The 16,534-nt window shown below is 41.6% G+C and overlaps 1 protein-coding gene across 1 annotated transcript; it reads right to left on the bottom strand.

The window, feature by feature from the left end:
- Nucleotides 1-314: 314 nt before the first annotated feature.
- Nucleotides 315-10,881, bottom strand: LOC131525200 (tripartite motif-containing protein 16-like). The gene is made up of 6 exons (XM_058752569.1): nt 10,305-10,881; nt 3,214-3,309; nt 2,900-3,133; nt 2,490-2,649; nt 2,302-2,349; nt 315-2,075 (listed from the first exon to the last, which is right to left on the bottom strand). Exons 1-6 carry the CDS (start codon nt 10,875-10,877, stop codon nt 1,552-1,554), a joined length of 1,635 nt encoding a protein of 544 aa, XP_058608552.1. The 5' UTR covers nt 10,878-10,881; the 3' UTR covers nt 315-1,551.
- Nucleotides 10,882-16,534: the final 5,653 nt, after the last annotated feature.

Below are 16,534 nucleotides of genomic sequence, written 5' to 3'. Positions count from 1 at the left end.
AAGGTTTCTCTCGTTCTCTAGTAAAATATACTCTTAGCAAGTTGAATTGGTTTGAAGTCAAAAGCCTGAAGTGAACAGTGAGTGATGAGACAAACATCTTTAAGAATACAGATCCAGTCATGCATCTGTAACTTAAACTGTAAGAATAGATTAAAGTGTGCCATACATCTTCATTAACACACAGACAGACACTGAAAAACCGCCTGAAGAATGAGATCCTTCCTGAATTATGACACGAAGATTTAATTTTCAAGTATTTATTGCCCTTTGAAAACAGAAATGTTTGACAAAGGTAACATGATTAATCACAACACAATATGATTTAAACTCATTTATTCTGATTGTCTTAATGTTTAATGCATATCATATTAATACATGCACATTGAAGACACTAAATTAATATTAAACCAAAACCAGAACAAAAATTCAGATTTGTTTTAACAAACCATTTTATTTTTATTTTCTTTTTTTTTTTTCTTTTGTGGTCTGAAAGATCTGATTAAACAATGAGTGTGAACAAAGGTCTTATTTCACAGAGACGTCACAAAGGTCTTATTTCTCCACACAAACAGAGTAAACAGCATATGTGTGTCTGTGAATCTGCATTAACCAACTCACTGAAATTCTGTTTAAACTTATGGTTATTCTTCGGATACACTTTATTTCGATAGTCCACTTTAGACATTCTACTAACTATAAGTAACTCTGTAACTAATTCTCATTCATTTGTAACTACATGTCTACTAACTCTCAGTAGGGTAGGTTTAGGGTTAGTAGAATAAGTTGACATATTAAAGATTCTCATAGTCAGTATGTTGTATGTTGTGGACCCATCAAAATAAAGTGTTAGAAGATATTAAACAGACAGTCTACTAATACTCTAATGACTGCTAGTTGACTTGTAGTTGCAACGTTATTTACTGTTAGTAGAATTTCTAAAGTGGACTATCGAAATAAAGTGTTACCTATTCTTCTTCTGAGACTACATTTTCTGACTCTCCTCCTAGAGCTTTAACTCTACATTCACCAAACTCAGCACAGATCTTCAGATTGATCTTAACATTAATATTTGTACTCATGGAAATTACTAAAGCAGTCAAACCTGTTCATTAGAAGTTCAGTTCCAATACTTTTGGCAATATAGCACCGTATATTTGAGAATCAGAATATCAGATGTTTCATAATATAGTGCACACATAATAAAAAAGGGAAAAACTAAATAACAGCGATACATCTGTCATACAGTGCTACAGCGGTGTGTCATGTGACAAGCATGACGCAACTCCATAGAAACAATAAGACGAGACATTCTAAAATAATGGTGGCCTAAAAAAAATGTGAATATTTTACTATAAATTCACATGTAGGTTTAAAGCTTTCTGGTCTCAACAAACTTAGTTCTGATTCATGTTATTTCACTGACAGAAGTTCAGCTGCAGTATTAATGTCACAAAGAGAAAAGAAGAGACTCAATAACATCTCACTGTTACTGATTTATCATGCAGCTCAAAGAATTATGGGTAGAATCTATCGTCAGTCTATTCTGATTCATCAACACAGTTTCACTGATGATCCAGAACCAAAAGCAAACCCAGGAAAGAGCGGTTGAGTGAATGTGGTCTGGACTGTGAGGATGAGGATCATTGTGTCAGAGACGCTGTAGAAGGACAGAGTTCCTGCTCTGTGATCCACAAACACTCCTATTCTACTGATGATGGGCTTCACAGAGAGATCAGTCTGTATGTTATTGTGATAGAATGAGTATCTGGAGGAAGAGCAGATCAAGCTCCAGGACTGATCATTATATCCAAACAAACACTCATCACCCCGTCCCTTCCTGCTGATGCTCTTATATGACACTGATATAAACACACCACCATCTCCACTCCACTCCAGCTCCCAGTAACGGCGTCCACGCACACTCTCTCTACACAACACCTGACGATAATAATCAAATCTGTCTGGATGATCAGGATATGACTGATCTGTGTTAGTGTTAGTAATCACTCTGTTTCTCTCAGACAGATGGAGGTATTTATATGCTGTGTTCAGATCCAGAGTGAACTGATGGGAATCTGATGGAGATAAAACACATCAGAATCAGGAATTATGAATCTGTTTGATCTTTTCGTGTATCTGAACTCTTCATGTTCAGTGTATCATCAGTGTCTCAGTACAGATCACCAGATATCTGTGCTAATCATCATTTACATCATCAATTATAAAACTCTTCTTTCAGCTTCTACAGAAGAACATGAACACACTCAGTGAGGTTTTCTGCTGGTTCTCTTACTGACTTACATTGTAGGAAGTGGTTCCTGGTCCTGGGAACAATGTTGGTGAATGTGACTGTGGAAATCAACAGACATGAACAGTGTGATTCTCATCATCCTGCATCCATTCCTAACACATTTCTAATACGATGTTCTCCATGATATGAGATGATGATGGACTGGTTTCTGAGAGCAGATGAATCTACAGGACTTTACCTCTGTCTGAGATCTTCTTGAGCTCCTCTTTGCAGAAATCCTCCAGTTTGTCTCTCAGCTGATGGACATATTCTCTCAGATCACCAAAAGAGACGAGAGAACTGAAGAGATCATCATTTACGTCTGTAGATTCAGGAGGAGCTGAGAGAGACTGAAAACTCTACAGAAAACACAAATCAAACTCATCAGCTTCACACGGGGACACCGCTTATACAAGTGAAAGAACAGTTCTGATATGAGACCCATTTGAGCCGAAAGCCATTAATTTCTTTCTTTCAGAAGACGATCAGATGAGAGTCTGACTGATGATTATATAATAAGACACTCATGAAATGTTTCTCTGTGAGTCTGGTGTCACAGCAGGATCTTCTCAAGTCCACTATGACCCTGTTCTTCTAGATGTGTGTTACCTGCAGGAACTGGATGTGATCCTGTGTGTGTGAAAGCTGCTCCAGCTCAGCGTCTCTCCTCCTCAGATCATTGATCTCCTGCTCCAGTCGCTCCAGTCGTCCTTCAGCTCGACTCACTGCTTGCTTTTCCTGATCTCTGATCAGCCGTATCAGCTCAGAGCGGCTTCTCTCAATGGAGCGGATGAGCTCAGTAAAGATCCTCTCACTGTCCTCCACTGCTGTCTGTGCAGAGCGCTGTTAGGACACACAGTGATTCAGGCTTCAGTGAGTCTGAACTGAGACTGAGACAAACTTCTCTTCTTCTCCAGACTCACCTTCTGAGACTCCACAGCCTCTCTCAGCTGCTGGAGATCTTTCTCTCTCTGCTGGATTCTCTGCTGGAACGTCTTCTGCGTCTCCTTCAGCTGCTTCTGCAGGACAAACACATGATAGTGAATCTCACAGAAAACTACTGGCACTAAGTGCTTTAGTATGAGCAGGTGTCCTTATGCTATTGTAAACTAGCAATATTAAAAATATGAAACACATATTGTGAATGATTGTTAAACATTAGAAACATGTGTGTATATACTGCATGAGTAAATATGTGTTTAATATATATATCACGAATCCTGTCCATGCACTTCTGTTCACTCCCCACCAGAGGTCACCCGCTCATCACATGGAGTCTTGCACTGCACTACACTACCGTTGCATTTCACCAGACTACAATTCCCATCATTCATTGCACTGACGACACGCGCACACAGCTCATGGCACTGATCACACACGGCTGTCACAGATCACACATTGCACTGATCACATGCCTTATTTTAACCCTGGACTTTCCTCCCATCACTGCCAAGTATTGTATGCATTATCGCTGCCCTATAGAGCCCTGTTAGTTCCCTAGTCTTGCCTCGTCTTGCCTGTTTCGGATTGTATTTTCCCCTGCCTGGACTCTTGCTTACGTTTGGATTACCTCTCTTGTCTAGCCCCTTTTGATACTGTTCGCTGTCGTATGACCCACGCCCGTTTTGGATTACTCTTTGCATGACCTCTGATATACCTGTCTGCCATTGTTTGACCCTGCCTGTTATGACCACGTCTCTCTTCAATAAAAGCTTGCATATGGATCCACACGTCTCACGTCTCGTCAGCCCTGTAACAGAATACTCGGCCGCACAAGGATCCAGCGGCTTTTCATGTGGATATTGGCCAGGTATGGACACTGCAAGACTGTTATTAACCCTCGAGCATGGAGTGCGATCGCTCGAGGATTATATACAGGAGTATTTAGATCTAGCCTATTTTTCTGATCTGCCGGACTGTGTACTCATAGACATCTTTTGCGAGGGCATTAACCAGCCGCTCAGATCGCGACTAATTCGTGAGGGTCCCCGTTCATCTTTAAGTGATTTTATGGACTTTGCTTTACTGTCTGTTGGCTCTTTGTTTACTGTGGGTGTCGCGAAAGAGGAACGCAACGCCGCACTCATTCGTGACATGACGGCCGCACTAGACGCTCACAAAATGGCGGACACAACAGCGCCCCGTTATGTCACAGCAGAGTACAGTCCAGTCACAGCTGATCTTCACGAGCTGAATGAAGTCACAGTTGATCATCGTGAACCCAGTCAAGTCACCACTGATCTCCACGAATCAAGCCAAGTCACCGCTGATCTTCACGAATCAAGCCAAGTCACAGCTGATCTTCAAGTCACCACTGATCTTAAAGAACCAAGTCAAGTCACAGGTGATGTCAGAGAGTCAAGTCAAGTCACAGTTGATCTTAAAGAACCAAGTCAAGTCACAGTCTTGCTCCGTCTCAGCTCATTTCCCAGAGTCACTTCACATCTCAGCTGATCTCCCAGAGTCACTTCACGTCTACGCTGATCTCCCAGAGTCACTTCACGTCTACGCAGATCTCCCAGAGTCACAGCACGTCTACGCTGATCTCCCAGAGTCACAGCACGTCACGGCCGTTCGTCCAGAGTCAAGTCACATCTACGCCGTTCGTCCAGAGTCACAGCACGTCACGGCCGTTCGTCCAGAGTCACAGCACATCACAGCTGTTCGTCCAGAGTCACTTCACGTCTCAGCTGATCTCCCAAAGTCAAGTCACGTCTACGCTGTTCGTCTAGAGTCACAGCACGTCACGGCTGTTCGTCCAGAGTCACAGCACGTCTCCGCTGACCGTCCAGAGTCACGTCACGTCTCCGCTGACCCTCCAGAGTCACGTCACGTCTCCGCTGACCTGCCAGAGTCACGTCATATCTCTGCTGACACACCCAGATCATCAAGGTCAGTCGCCCATTATCCCAGTTTGATGTCTAGTGTGAGGGATGTACCGCTGGTGTCTGCACGCACGACTGGTGTCCCTAAACCAGCTCACTGTAACACTCCTGTTCCTGTTCCTATTCCCCTGTCCGAAACGCTTCCCCTGATGGGAATCGCTTTATGTTGTGTTTGGGCTGCGTACACCACCGCAGAACTGTCTGAGGTGGCGGCAGCTGCCACAGCTTCTCCAGAGGTGGTGGCACACGCTGCAGAACCTTCAGATGCAGCAGGGCTTACCTCAGCCCCTTGTATGGTGGTGGCGCCCAGTAATGTACTCTCAACCTGTTGTGTTGCGGTCGCAGAGACCGCTACTAAACTCTCCCTGTGTCCTGAGTTTACTGCTGTAGAACCTCCAGAGGTGGCGGCAACTGCTGCAGAACCTTCAGAGGTGTCAGCGGTATCCGTCTGTGAACTCTCGCCCTGTCCTGTCACGGCTATGGAGGCCGTCAGCAAACTCTCATCCTGTCCTGTCACGGCTATGGGGGCCATCAATGAACTCTCGTTCTGTCCTGTCACGGCTATAGAGGCCGTCAATGAACTCTTGTTCTGCCCTGTCACGGCTATGGAGGCCATCAGCAAACTCTCATCCTGTCCTGTCACGGCTATGGAGGCCGTCAATGAACTCTCGTTCTGTCCTGTCACAGCTACTAATTATGAACTTCCTGTGTTCCCTGCCTCGGTCTATGTCACAGCAGAGTCCAGTCCAGTCACAGCTGATCTTCACGAGCTGAATGAAGTCACAGTTGATCATCGTGAACCCAGTCAAGTCACCACTGATCTCCACGAATCAAGCCAAGTCACCGCTGATCTTCACGAATCAAGCCAAGTCACCGCTGATCTTCACGAGTCAAGCCAAGTCACAGCTGATCTTCAAGTCACCGCTGATCTTCATGAGCTAAGTCAAGTCACCGTTGATCGTCACGAATCAAGCCAAGTCAAAGCTGATCTTCATGAGCTAAGTCAAGCCACCGTTGATCGTCACGAATCAAGCCAAGTCAAAGCTGATCTTCATGAGTCAAGCCAAGTCAATTGTATTGTATGCATTATCGCTGCCCTACAGAGCCCTGTTAGTTCCCTAGTCTTGCCTCGTCTTGCCTGTTTCGGATTGTATTTTCCCCTGCCTGGACTCTTGCTTACGTTTGGATTACCTCTCTTGTCTAGCCCCTTTTGATACTGTTCGCTGTCGTATGACCCACGCCCGTTTTGGATTACTCTTTGCATGACCTCTGATATACCTGTCTGCCATTGTTTGACCCTGCCTGTTATGACCACGTCTCTCTTCAATAAAAGCTTGCATATGGATCCACACGTCTCACGTCTCGCCAGCCCCGTAACAATATTTATATAAAGTAGCATATCTTATCATATGTACATCTATACATTATAAAATGAATTATTGAATATAACATTAAATACATTGTGATATATAAGTAAATATATTGTATGAAAAGCAGCAATTGCTTGTATTATTCAGCGTAAGTGGTCTTCAGTGAGCTGAAGAAAGCCCATGTCACACCTCTCTTCATCAGCTTGCACTGGCTGCCAATAGTCGCTCGCATCACATTCAAGGTACTGATGCTTGCCTACAAGACAACCACAGGCGCTGCACCAATAGACCTAAACTCGCTAGTTCAGACCTATGCGCCCTCCAGAAGCCTGCGTTCTGCACGTGAACAACGTCTCATGGTGCCGTGATCCCAAAGAGGCACAAAATCACTCTGATAAGACCTTCTCCTGGACTGTTCCCAGCTGGTGGATAATGACCTGTTTATCTCAGTTCCAGCAGCTTTATTCAACTCTTTAGCTATTTTCAAAAAAACGTCTAAAGACACATGTTTTTGGTCAGCACCTGACCAATCAATACTAGGACTTACCTATTCTATTCTATTCTATTCATTGTTTCTACTTTATTTAATAAAAAAATCTTGCTATATGTACTCTGCTAGACTAAATGAGACTTGTCACAGCACTTGTATACTGTTGCTCTCTTGTTGGTTTGATTGCTTCTATTATTCTCCTCAGTAAGGCACTTTGGATAAAAGTGTCTGCTAAATCATTAAATTTGAAATTATTCAAAATGTTGTAATATATTTACATAATATATTATTCTGTGTATTTTGTAATATATAGTTATATATTATTGTAGTTATAGTTATATACTTATTATGGATTTCTGAAGATGATCTTTCATGCAGTGTGTAACAGCTCTAAGTGAATGAAAACATCCTGCAAAGTTTTAAATCTGAAAGAGCACCGTGTATAAAGTTACTGTCTCTCAAAAGAAAGAGTCGACTCTGAATCATTGAAACGAGTCATTTTTAAAACGAATCCCAAGCCGTTTCATGTTTACGTCAACATGAAACATTAGCATATCGCTATAAAATTTGGGGGAGGGACACAACAATATAATTATTAGGGCATTTGGCCATTTGGCCAGCAGGAGACAAGTTTGAGGAGACTCAAGCAAAAGTCTTAAATTAACCTAATTTCTGTCTCTGAGAAATATTTGAGATTTTTCTTCCCTCTGGTTAGCTTCAATGTCATTTATCCACACCATTTCAATCAAAGACAAAACATCCATTGTTATATTTGATTGTTTCATGTAGACAGTGTGAACCATCCCCAAAGTGAAGCTATAAATGACTGACTGAAATTATTTGGAATCAGATTTACTGAACAGAACGTCTCAGTTGCATATGTAACCCTCGTTCCCTGAAGGAGGGAACGGAGACTTTATGTCGACACTGACGTTAGGGGTCTCACTTGGGAGCACCAAACACCTCTGAGCATTACAAGAAAAGGCCAATGACAATTGGTGAGTGGAATTTGCATGCCAAGCCACTCCACGTAGATACGGGTATATAAGATGGAGGCATGCATCCACTCATTCAGATTTATGCTGAGGAGCAGCATAAAGTGGCATTCAGCACAGTTCAAGGTTGTGGCATGAGGGACGTAACATGTCCGTTCCCTCCTTCATGGAACTAGGGTTACATATGTAACCAAGACGCTCCCTTTCAGTCAGTCACGTTTGACGATACTTCGACACTGACGTTAGGGCTCCCTATGGAAAGCACCACAACCCGAATTGCGTTACGTAAACTGAAAATGCAGGTGCTGACAAGCAAGCATGTCAGAACAGATGCATCTAAATCCGTAACCTTCTCAATGTCATATAATCCAGATAAAGCAGGCCTAGCAGGGAAGCCAAAAGAAAATTTCCGCATTCTCAAATACTCTGCTTCCAGCAACCGTTGGAGGCACATTGACTAATATGAGAGAGAACTTGATAACAAATATGACAGGAATAACAGAAGTGAGCTGTCTAAGGGAGACACGGTAATAAACTGATAATACTGTGGAAATATAAGATATCTGAGGTACCAAAGTGCCAAGTCCGTCCAAGGGGTGACTTGATGGTATAACTCCAAACCAGACGCAGCTACAAGACTTCTCCACCAAGTCTAAGGCTGCAGGGCACTGGAGGACTCCAGGGTTCACCAACGCAGAACTTACTAGAGAAATAAGCACATGTATCCTCACCAGAGGAATGTTTTATGAGACGTGCTGTCATGTTGACCGAATCAAGGGGAGAGTTTTGTAAAAATGCGTAAAAACGCAGGAAGACATCCTTGTCTGGAACAGATGTTAAGAGGATGGCCCTGAACCTGGGAGGGCGCCTGGCGAATTGAATAGCAAAGCCGAGTCAGATTGTCCAGAAGACACAGCGAGATGGGTTGGGCAGAGCTAAATAAGCTCCCAACCTCCAAGCAAGCGGTATCAACTGAACGATTACCGGACATACCTGCGGTGAGGCACTTAACCCTGGCACCTCATCCTCCCGATCACGTGGAGAAATAGCAAGTGGAGCATGAGGAAGCAAAGCGTCCTGCATCCTCTTGTGTGGCGAAATCCTGTGCTGAGACTGACTATGAGGAAGCAACGGGATGGGGGCCCAGATGCCGATGGCCCCCGAAGAGCAATCCCTTCCATCTCCGGGTATCCTGTCTCAGGGACGCTTCGTAGTCTTCCGGGAAGACTTCATGGCGCCCTGTTAAGCCCTTCTTGCGGGAAGCTCAACACCCTTGCTGAGGGGTTTCCTCCTTCAATTCCAGATGTGGCAGAGCAGGTGTTGAAGCTGCAGAGGGGGCGCCCTCGGTGACAGGCAAACGAAGACTGGCGACTTGGTGATCAGAGTGTCCCGTTTTATGATGAGCAAGATGTGTTTTATGGGCTCCGTCTGCTTCTGGACTGCCAAGAACAGCTGGGCGTAATCCTCGACAGTGTTGGCTAAGAGGCCGGCCTGGGAGATGGAGGCGTCGAGGTTCAGCCAGAGATGGTGCTCCTGGACCACCATGGTGGACATCACCTGCCAGAGGGACCGCCCCGTGACCTTCGTTGCTCAAAGAGCAAACTCAGGCTCCGTGCACAGTTCCTGCAATAACCCCAGGTCAGAACTACCCTCATGCAGCTTTTTGAGTGCCTTAGCCTGATGTAGCCAGGGCTGACGACAGCTTACAGAGCTTTGTCGGGAGGCATGGACGGTTCCTCCAAGTGGCTGCTTTTTTCTTGAGAAGCCCTCACGAAGCAAAAGCTAAAAACTTAATGAGTGGATGCATGCCGCCATCTTATACAGCATACCCATATGTATGGGGAGTGGCTTGGCATGCGAATTCCACTCGCTAATTTTCATTGGCCTTTTCTTGTAAGGCTCAGAGGTGATTGGGACTTCCAAGTGAGACCCCTAACGTCAGTGTCGACGTAATGTCGAATGTGATTTACTGAAATGGAGAGTCGTCTATCATTGGAGTTAACTTGTACTTTGACTGATAGAATTATATATTTTGTCAAAGAACAGGTGAATATTTCATTCCATTATTTTGTTTGTTAATCAATGTCTATTTTACGAAATATTGTGTTGTTAAAGGTTTACGGTGTATTTTCAACAGTGAAACTCTTCTTGCAGCTGCTGTTCATTTCTGCTGTCGTGTGCAGTGTGAATGCTGTCAGCTGTTAATATGGTGCTGATATAAACACATATGAAACGAGTGTCAGCAATATTTCATCAGTGTCTAGTGTTAAATACCTGTTTCTCTGTCCTCTGTGCTGCAGCTGATACAGTGTCGTGGTTTTTATGTTCATCCATCGTACACAGCATACATATACATTTCTGATCAGTGCGACAGAAAACCTCGAGGAGCTTCTCATGTTTCTGGCAGATCATCTCCTGCAGTCGTCCAGTGGCTTCAGTCAGATTGTGTCTCTTTCCTTTAAACAAACTCTCATGTTGTTCGAGGTGATTCTGACAGTAAGAGTTCAGACACACCAGACAGGACTTGACAGCTTTGTGTTTTCTTCCAGTACAGACGTCACAATGAACATCTCCAGCTCCAGCAGGAACCGCACTTTGAAGATTAGTTTTCTTCAGTTTCTCCACCATTTCAGCCAAGATGGTGTTTTTACCTAAAACAGGTCTTGGCCTGAAGGTCTGTCTGCACTGAGGGCAGCTGTAGACTCTCTTCTCATCCTCCTGATCCCAGCAGTCTGTAATACAGCTCTCACAGTAACTGTGTCCACAGGGAATGGCCACTGGATCCTTCAGGAGATCCAGACACACCGGACACAAGAACTCATCCTGAGAAAATCTGGCTTCTGCCATTTTACTGCACTAATACAGAGACACAAACACACAACAGCTCAGCTACACTTCAGTCTCTCTTTCCCTGAACTCAGTGTTTTCTGGTTCTGTGATTGAGTGACGTGTGTAAAACAGGTGTGTCTGCGAGTCTGTAAAACAGGTTCCTCATTCCTGAGTTTGGTTTCGACACGCCTGACTTTTATTAAAGTAAACACAAAGACCTTGATTAGTTGATATAGGTGTGTTTAATTAGAGATCAAACTTAACTCTGTGGGAAAGTGACTCTCCTGGACTAGGAATGGGGAATCCTGATGATGAAACGTCTACTAGGTGTCAGTCTCACACAAACACTCAAAGAACACAAGTTACGAAGAAGCAGGACAACAGCCTTAAAAACTGCATAATAAGGCCCCAGGCTACCAGCGCAGGGCCTCTGAGACTTTGCTCTTTGGCAAAACGATGTCCCTTTAGCACTGGCCCTGCACGGGCAGCCCTCACTTATGGCAGAAAGTGCATCCTGTTTGCTTTAATTACTTTACAGAAGTGCAACTTTTCGTTGTTATTATGAGTGTACACAAATAAATGTAGAGTCTTTACAGATTCGAAATATGTATTCGGCTACTTTTATCTGTATGACCAAAAATTACGGAGTATTTTAAGAGCAAGTGAGCGCACCGGTGCCTGTCCTGCAGCGAGCGCGCTGTTCAGCTTCCACTCTCCACACAAACACTTCAATAGCGCTATTTCTCTAGGTTAACATCATATTAAATGGCCATGTAAAGTTGCTACTACATACATCTTTCAGATGAAAAGCCATATTTGAGGCCAATGAATGATAGGTGAGCATTTGGATGTCCTGCCTGAGTGTATTATCACATAGACCAGACGTTAACAATCTGTCCGTCACGGACTGTGTACCTCATTCACTTGACCAGCCACACCAAAGCAAACAGGAGAGCATAAAGAGACAGGGCAACTAGAATTGAGTTCAGAATTAAAATATACAGTTTATAGTTTATTTATATAAAAGGTATATTTGTGTATAAAGTTGGGTATCATTACTATTCCTGGTCCCGCCCACTCCCGCTGACATTTTTCCTGTCCCAATCACGTGATCCGTAGTAATGGTCTTCTTGGGAAGGCCGGTGAGGAGACCATTACAATAATCCACCCTGCTGGTGATAAAGGCATGAACAAGTCTTGACTGGACACAAAACATCTAATTCTTGCAATGTTTTTGAGATGATAGTATGCTGATTTAGTTACTGCTTTGACATGACTACTAAAACTAAGGTCTGTCTCCAGAAACACCCCAAGATTTCTGACTTGATTTTTATTTGTTTGACCCCTAGAGTCAAGGTATGCATTCACAAACAAAACAAAAATAGAGAACCACTTGCTGGGCTTAATTAAGTAACTAGGTATTTGTGTACATGGTAACACTTTACAATAACAGTAAATGAATTATAATGTACTAATACCTTAATTAATAATTACTTGACTATGAACTAATGAAGAGTTAAGACATGTATTAATCAAGAACTAATGAAGAACTAACTTAACTACGACATGAGTCATATGAATTACCGCATGAATAACACCACCTTAATTACATGTTAGTTCCTGCATGTTAGTTAATGTATTAATTAACACTTTGGGGTAAACTAAATCAAACATGCTCTAGATTCAGAAGAAAGATTCATGAAAATGGCACACTGCAAAATTGTTTATAAATTCTCCACCTGCAGCTATGTCACAAACATCAGCGAATGACAGTGGATTTCTTGCAATATTTACGTTTAACCTAACTCATCCAACGCACAATGATGCATTCATAATCAAAAACAACTTCATCTCATCCTGTTTGGAGTGATTTCACTGCTGCCCTCCTACAATAACGTATTCATTAAGCAGATGCAATTTTCCAAATTAAAATCAGTGTTAACATAGATGATGATGGTTATGTTATGGATTGGTTTACTGTCTTTATATCATAATAATGCACTGAAATCAGACGTTTGTCTTGTGTTCTTGCTCTTCTTTTGGGCCACTATTGCCCCTTCAAAATGTTAACCTTCCTCCTACCGTTCAGTTCCTTCTCCATCCAAATGCAGCCACAGGACCTCTGCTCTTCCACTTTCTTACAAACCACCAAAAAACACCAAATATCTGATTTAGATGAGCTGAATATGTATAAAACGTGTAATTGATAACTTTTTAAAGATGTGCCCCTCCAAGACAAGTCATGACATGATACATTGACAACTCATGAATTCATGTTAATTTATAAGTAATTAATGATGAGTTAATGATATTGTGCCCCCCCAAGTAAAGTCATGACATTATGATACATTAACAAGTCATGAATTAATGTTAAGTTAATGATGAGTTAGTAATATTGTGCCCCCATGTCATGACAAAACTTAAAATAATTATGTATCTTTTATATCATTAAGATATTCTTATCAATGCATTTTTTATCATTTTATCAATAAGTGATTTAGACATTTAGACCTCTTAACCTACCTCCAAACCTAAACCTACCCATTTTATAAACATGCAAGAAAATAACCATTTTAGTAACAATATAGCATTAAAAAAGTTTTTATAATCGCTAATCCCACTCCTATGGGGAAATTGTGGCCTAATGGTTAGAGAGTCGGACTCATAATCCAAAGGTTGCGAGTTCGAGTCTCGGGCTGGCAGGAATTGTAGGTGGGGGGAGTGAATGTCCAGCGCTCTCTCCACCCTCAATACCATGACTGAGGTGCCCTTGAGCAAGGCACCGAACCCCTAACTGCTCCCCGGGCTGCCCACTGCTCCGGGTGTGTGTTCACGGTGTGTGTGTGTTCACTGCTGTGTGTGTGCACATTGGATGGGTTAAATGCAGAGCACAAATTCTGAGTATGGGTCACCATACTTGGCCGTATGTCACTTCACTTTCACTTTTTACATCTACACCTAAACATAGCTATTTCTGTACAGTAGAAGAAAAACATGACAGACAGATGAATGCAATTACAATCATTTATTTACAATAGTCTAACCTTGAGGTCATAAACGCATGAATTAGCATTTCTGCATTTGACGTTGAGAGCATAGGTCGCAATTTAGATATGTTTTTGAGATGGAAAAACGCAGTTTTACAGATGCTAGAAACATGGCTTTCAAATGAAGGGAGGCAGGGAAGGCAGGCGAGAGCCAATGAGCGTTCGATTATCCTGCCGTAAAACCTGTCGTTTGAAGCTGTAACATTTGAATTTGTAACGAACGCATCAGTCAGCGCGGGCTTTGCTGTTTACGGTCGCTGGACTCGCTGCTTGGGATGGAGATGAAGATCGTCGAATAAAGGCTTGGATTTGGGTCTGTTCCTCGCAGTCCTGTGGATTCTGAAGATCTGGATTACAGCGCATGAATAAAATAGTTTCATTTCGTAATTATGTTGCGGTTTTGGTGGTTTTTTTTATAGTTCTATTGTCAGTCACAGCATGTCGGAGATTACACCTTTTGTGGCCCATGGCAAACAAAGTAAACATTTCATGACAAGTAAAGGTTAAACGATTTCAAATGTTATTTATTTTAAGGTTTAAAGTTAAGTCTTGTTTAACTTGTAGGCCTATTATTGGAAACGAGCCGGCAGCAGAAATCACACAATAAAACGAAATGTTATCATTTCATATTAAGTAAACGAGTAAACAATTTAATGATGCAATTGAAAACAAGGTAATTGATATGACAACTAATAATAAAATTAATTCCGCGATTTCAGTATTCATAAGGATTCATTTTTGTCAATATGTAAGTATTTGTACATTTAGATACTGAAAATACGTTAGTATTGTACGTTTTAGTGCCTGTAAAAACGTAAGTAAATGTATGTTTTATAGAACCACATTTTACGTAAAATACATATGAATTATCATGAGACCACGCTGGACTTTACTTGACTGTACACATTATTAATAAATCATTAACAACTCATAGACTAACTAACATGAACTCATGACTTGTTAATGTATCATAATGTCATGACTTTACTTGGGGGGGCACAATATTAACTCATCATTAATTACTTATAAATTAACATGAATTCATGAGTTGTCAATGTATCATGTCATGACTTGTCTTGGAGGGGCACATCTTTAAAAAGTTATCAATTACACATGTTTTATACATATTCAGCTCATCTAAATCAGATATTTGGTGTTTTTTGGTGGTTTGTAAGAAAGTGGAAGAGCAGAGGTCCTGTGGCTGCATTTGGATGGAGAAGGAACTGAACGGTAGGAGGAAGGTTAACATTTTGAAGGAGCAATAGTGGCCCAAAAGAAGAGCAAGAACACAAGACAAACGTCTGATTTCAGTGCATTATTATGATATAAAGACAGTAAACCAATCCATAACATAACCATCATCATCTATGTTAACACTGATTTTAATTTGGAAAATTGCATCTGCTTAATGAATACGTTATTGTAGGAGGGCAGCAGTGAAATCACTCCAAACAGGATGAGATGAAGTTGTTTTTAATTATGAATGCATCATTGTGCGTTGGATGAGTTAGGTTAAACGTAAATATTGCAAGAAATCCACCGTCATTCACTGATGTTTGTGACATAGCTGCAGGTGGAAAATTCATAAACAATTTTGCAGTGTGCCATTTTCATGAATCTTTCTTCTGAATCTAGAGCATGTTTGATTTAGTTTACCCCAAAGTGTTAATTAATACATTAACTAACATGCAGGAACTAACATGTAATTAAGGTGGTGTTATTCATATGACTCATGTCGTAGTTAAGTTAGTTCTTCATTAGTTCTTGATTAATACATGTCTTAACTCTTCATTAGTTCATAGTCAAGTAATTATTAATTAAGGTATTAGTACATGATAATTCATGTACTGTTATTGTAAAGTGTTACATTTATTGAACAAGGTGGTAAGTGATCTTGCTAAGCAATTTGACAACATTGTAGACAATATTTTTGGTGCATCAAAAATCGTGCTCATTAAGACACCGGCAGACATGCTAAAGTCACCTAAATTAAGTATTTGAACCTCATAGTTAAATACAAAATGGATGTAAAAATGAAAAAGGTCCACTTTTTGAAAAATAAAAAAGGCTACGGGCCTGTGTGTGTGTGTGTGTGTGTGTGAGCATGTGTATGCAATCAGCCAGTGCTGCAGTGAATCATTGAGGGACAGGCAGATGGATGGCTTCTATAAATAGCAGCACCCACATAAGCTCTACTCTGACAGTAAAGCCTGTCTGACAGACGTGAGATGCTCAGATCTGAGCTTCATATACAGCATCAGCGGAAACAAACACTGAACCCCAAAAACAAGAGACAAAAGTCATTAAAATCACACTGTTCAAGACACTTGATCTGAATGATATTTGTAAATGTGAATAAAGTCAAATAATAATTTGTGATGGTTTCACATGAAAATGTGTCTGGTGAACCAAACATTAGATGCATGGGATATATTTTACTTTTATAAATTCATGAGTCAAACTGGAGGACTGTTTAGGAGTCTGGATTTGGTAAGATCTTTCATTGTTTTAGAAAACATTTATTTGATCAAAAATATTGTGAAATATTATTACATCATAAGCCAGCTGTTTTCTGTGTGAATATCTGTTAAACTGTAATTTATTTCTGTGATGCTCAGCTGTATTTTC

This window comes from Onychostoma macrolepis, chromosome 02 (genome assembly GCF_012432095.1).
Source record: "Onychostoma macrolepis isolate SWU-2019 chromosome 02, ASM1243209v1, whole genome shotgun sequence".
In the NCBI taxonomy this organism is placed as follows: domain Eukaryota; kingdom Metazoa; phylum Chordata; class Actinopteri; order Cypriniformes; family Cyprinidae; genus Onychostoma; species Onychostoma macrolepis.
The sequence above is the reverse complement of the archived record's forward strand: the minus strand, read 5'-3'. Positions and strand labels throughout refer to the sequence as shown.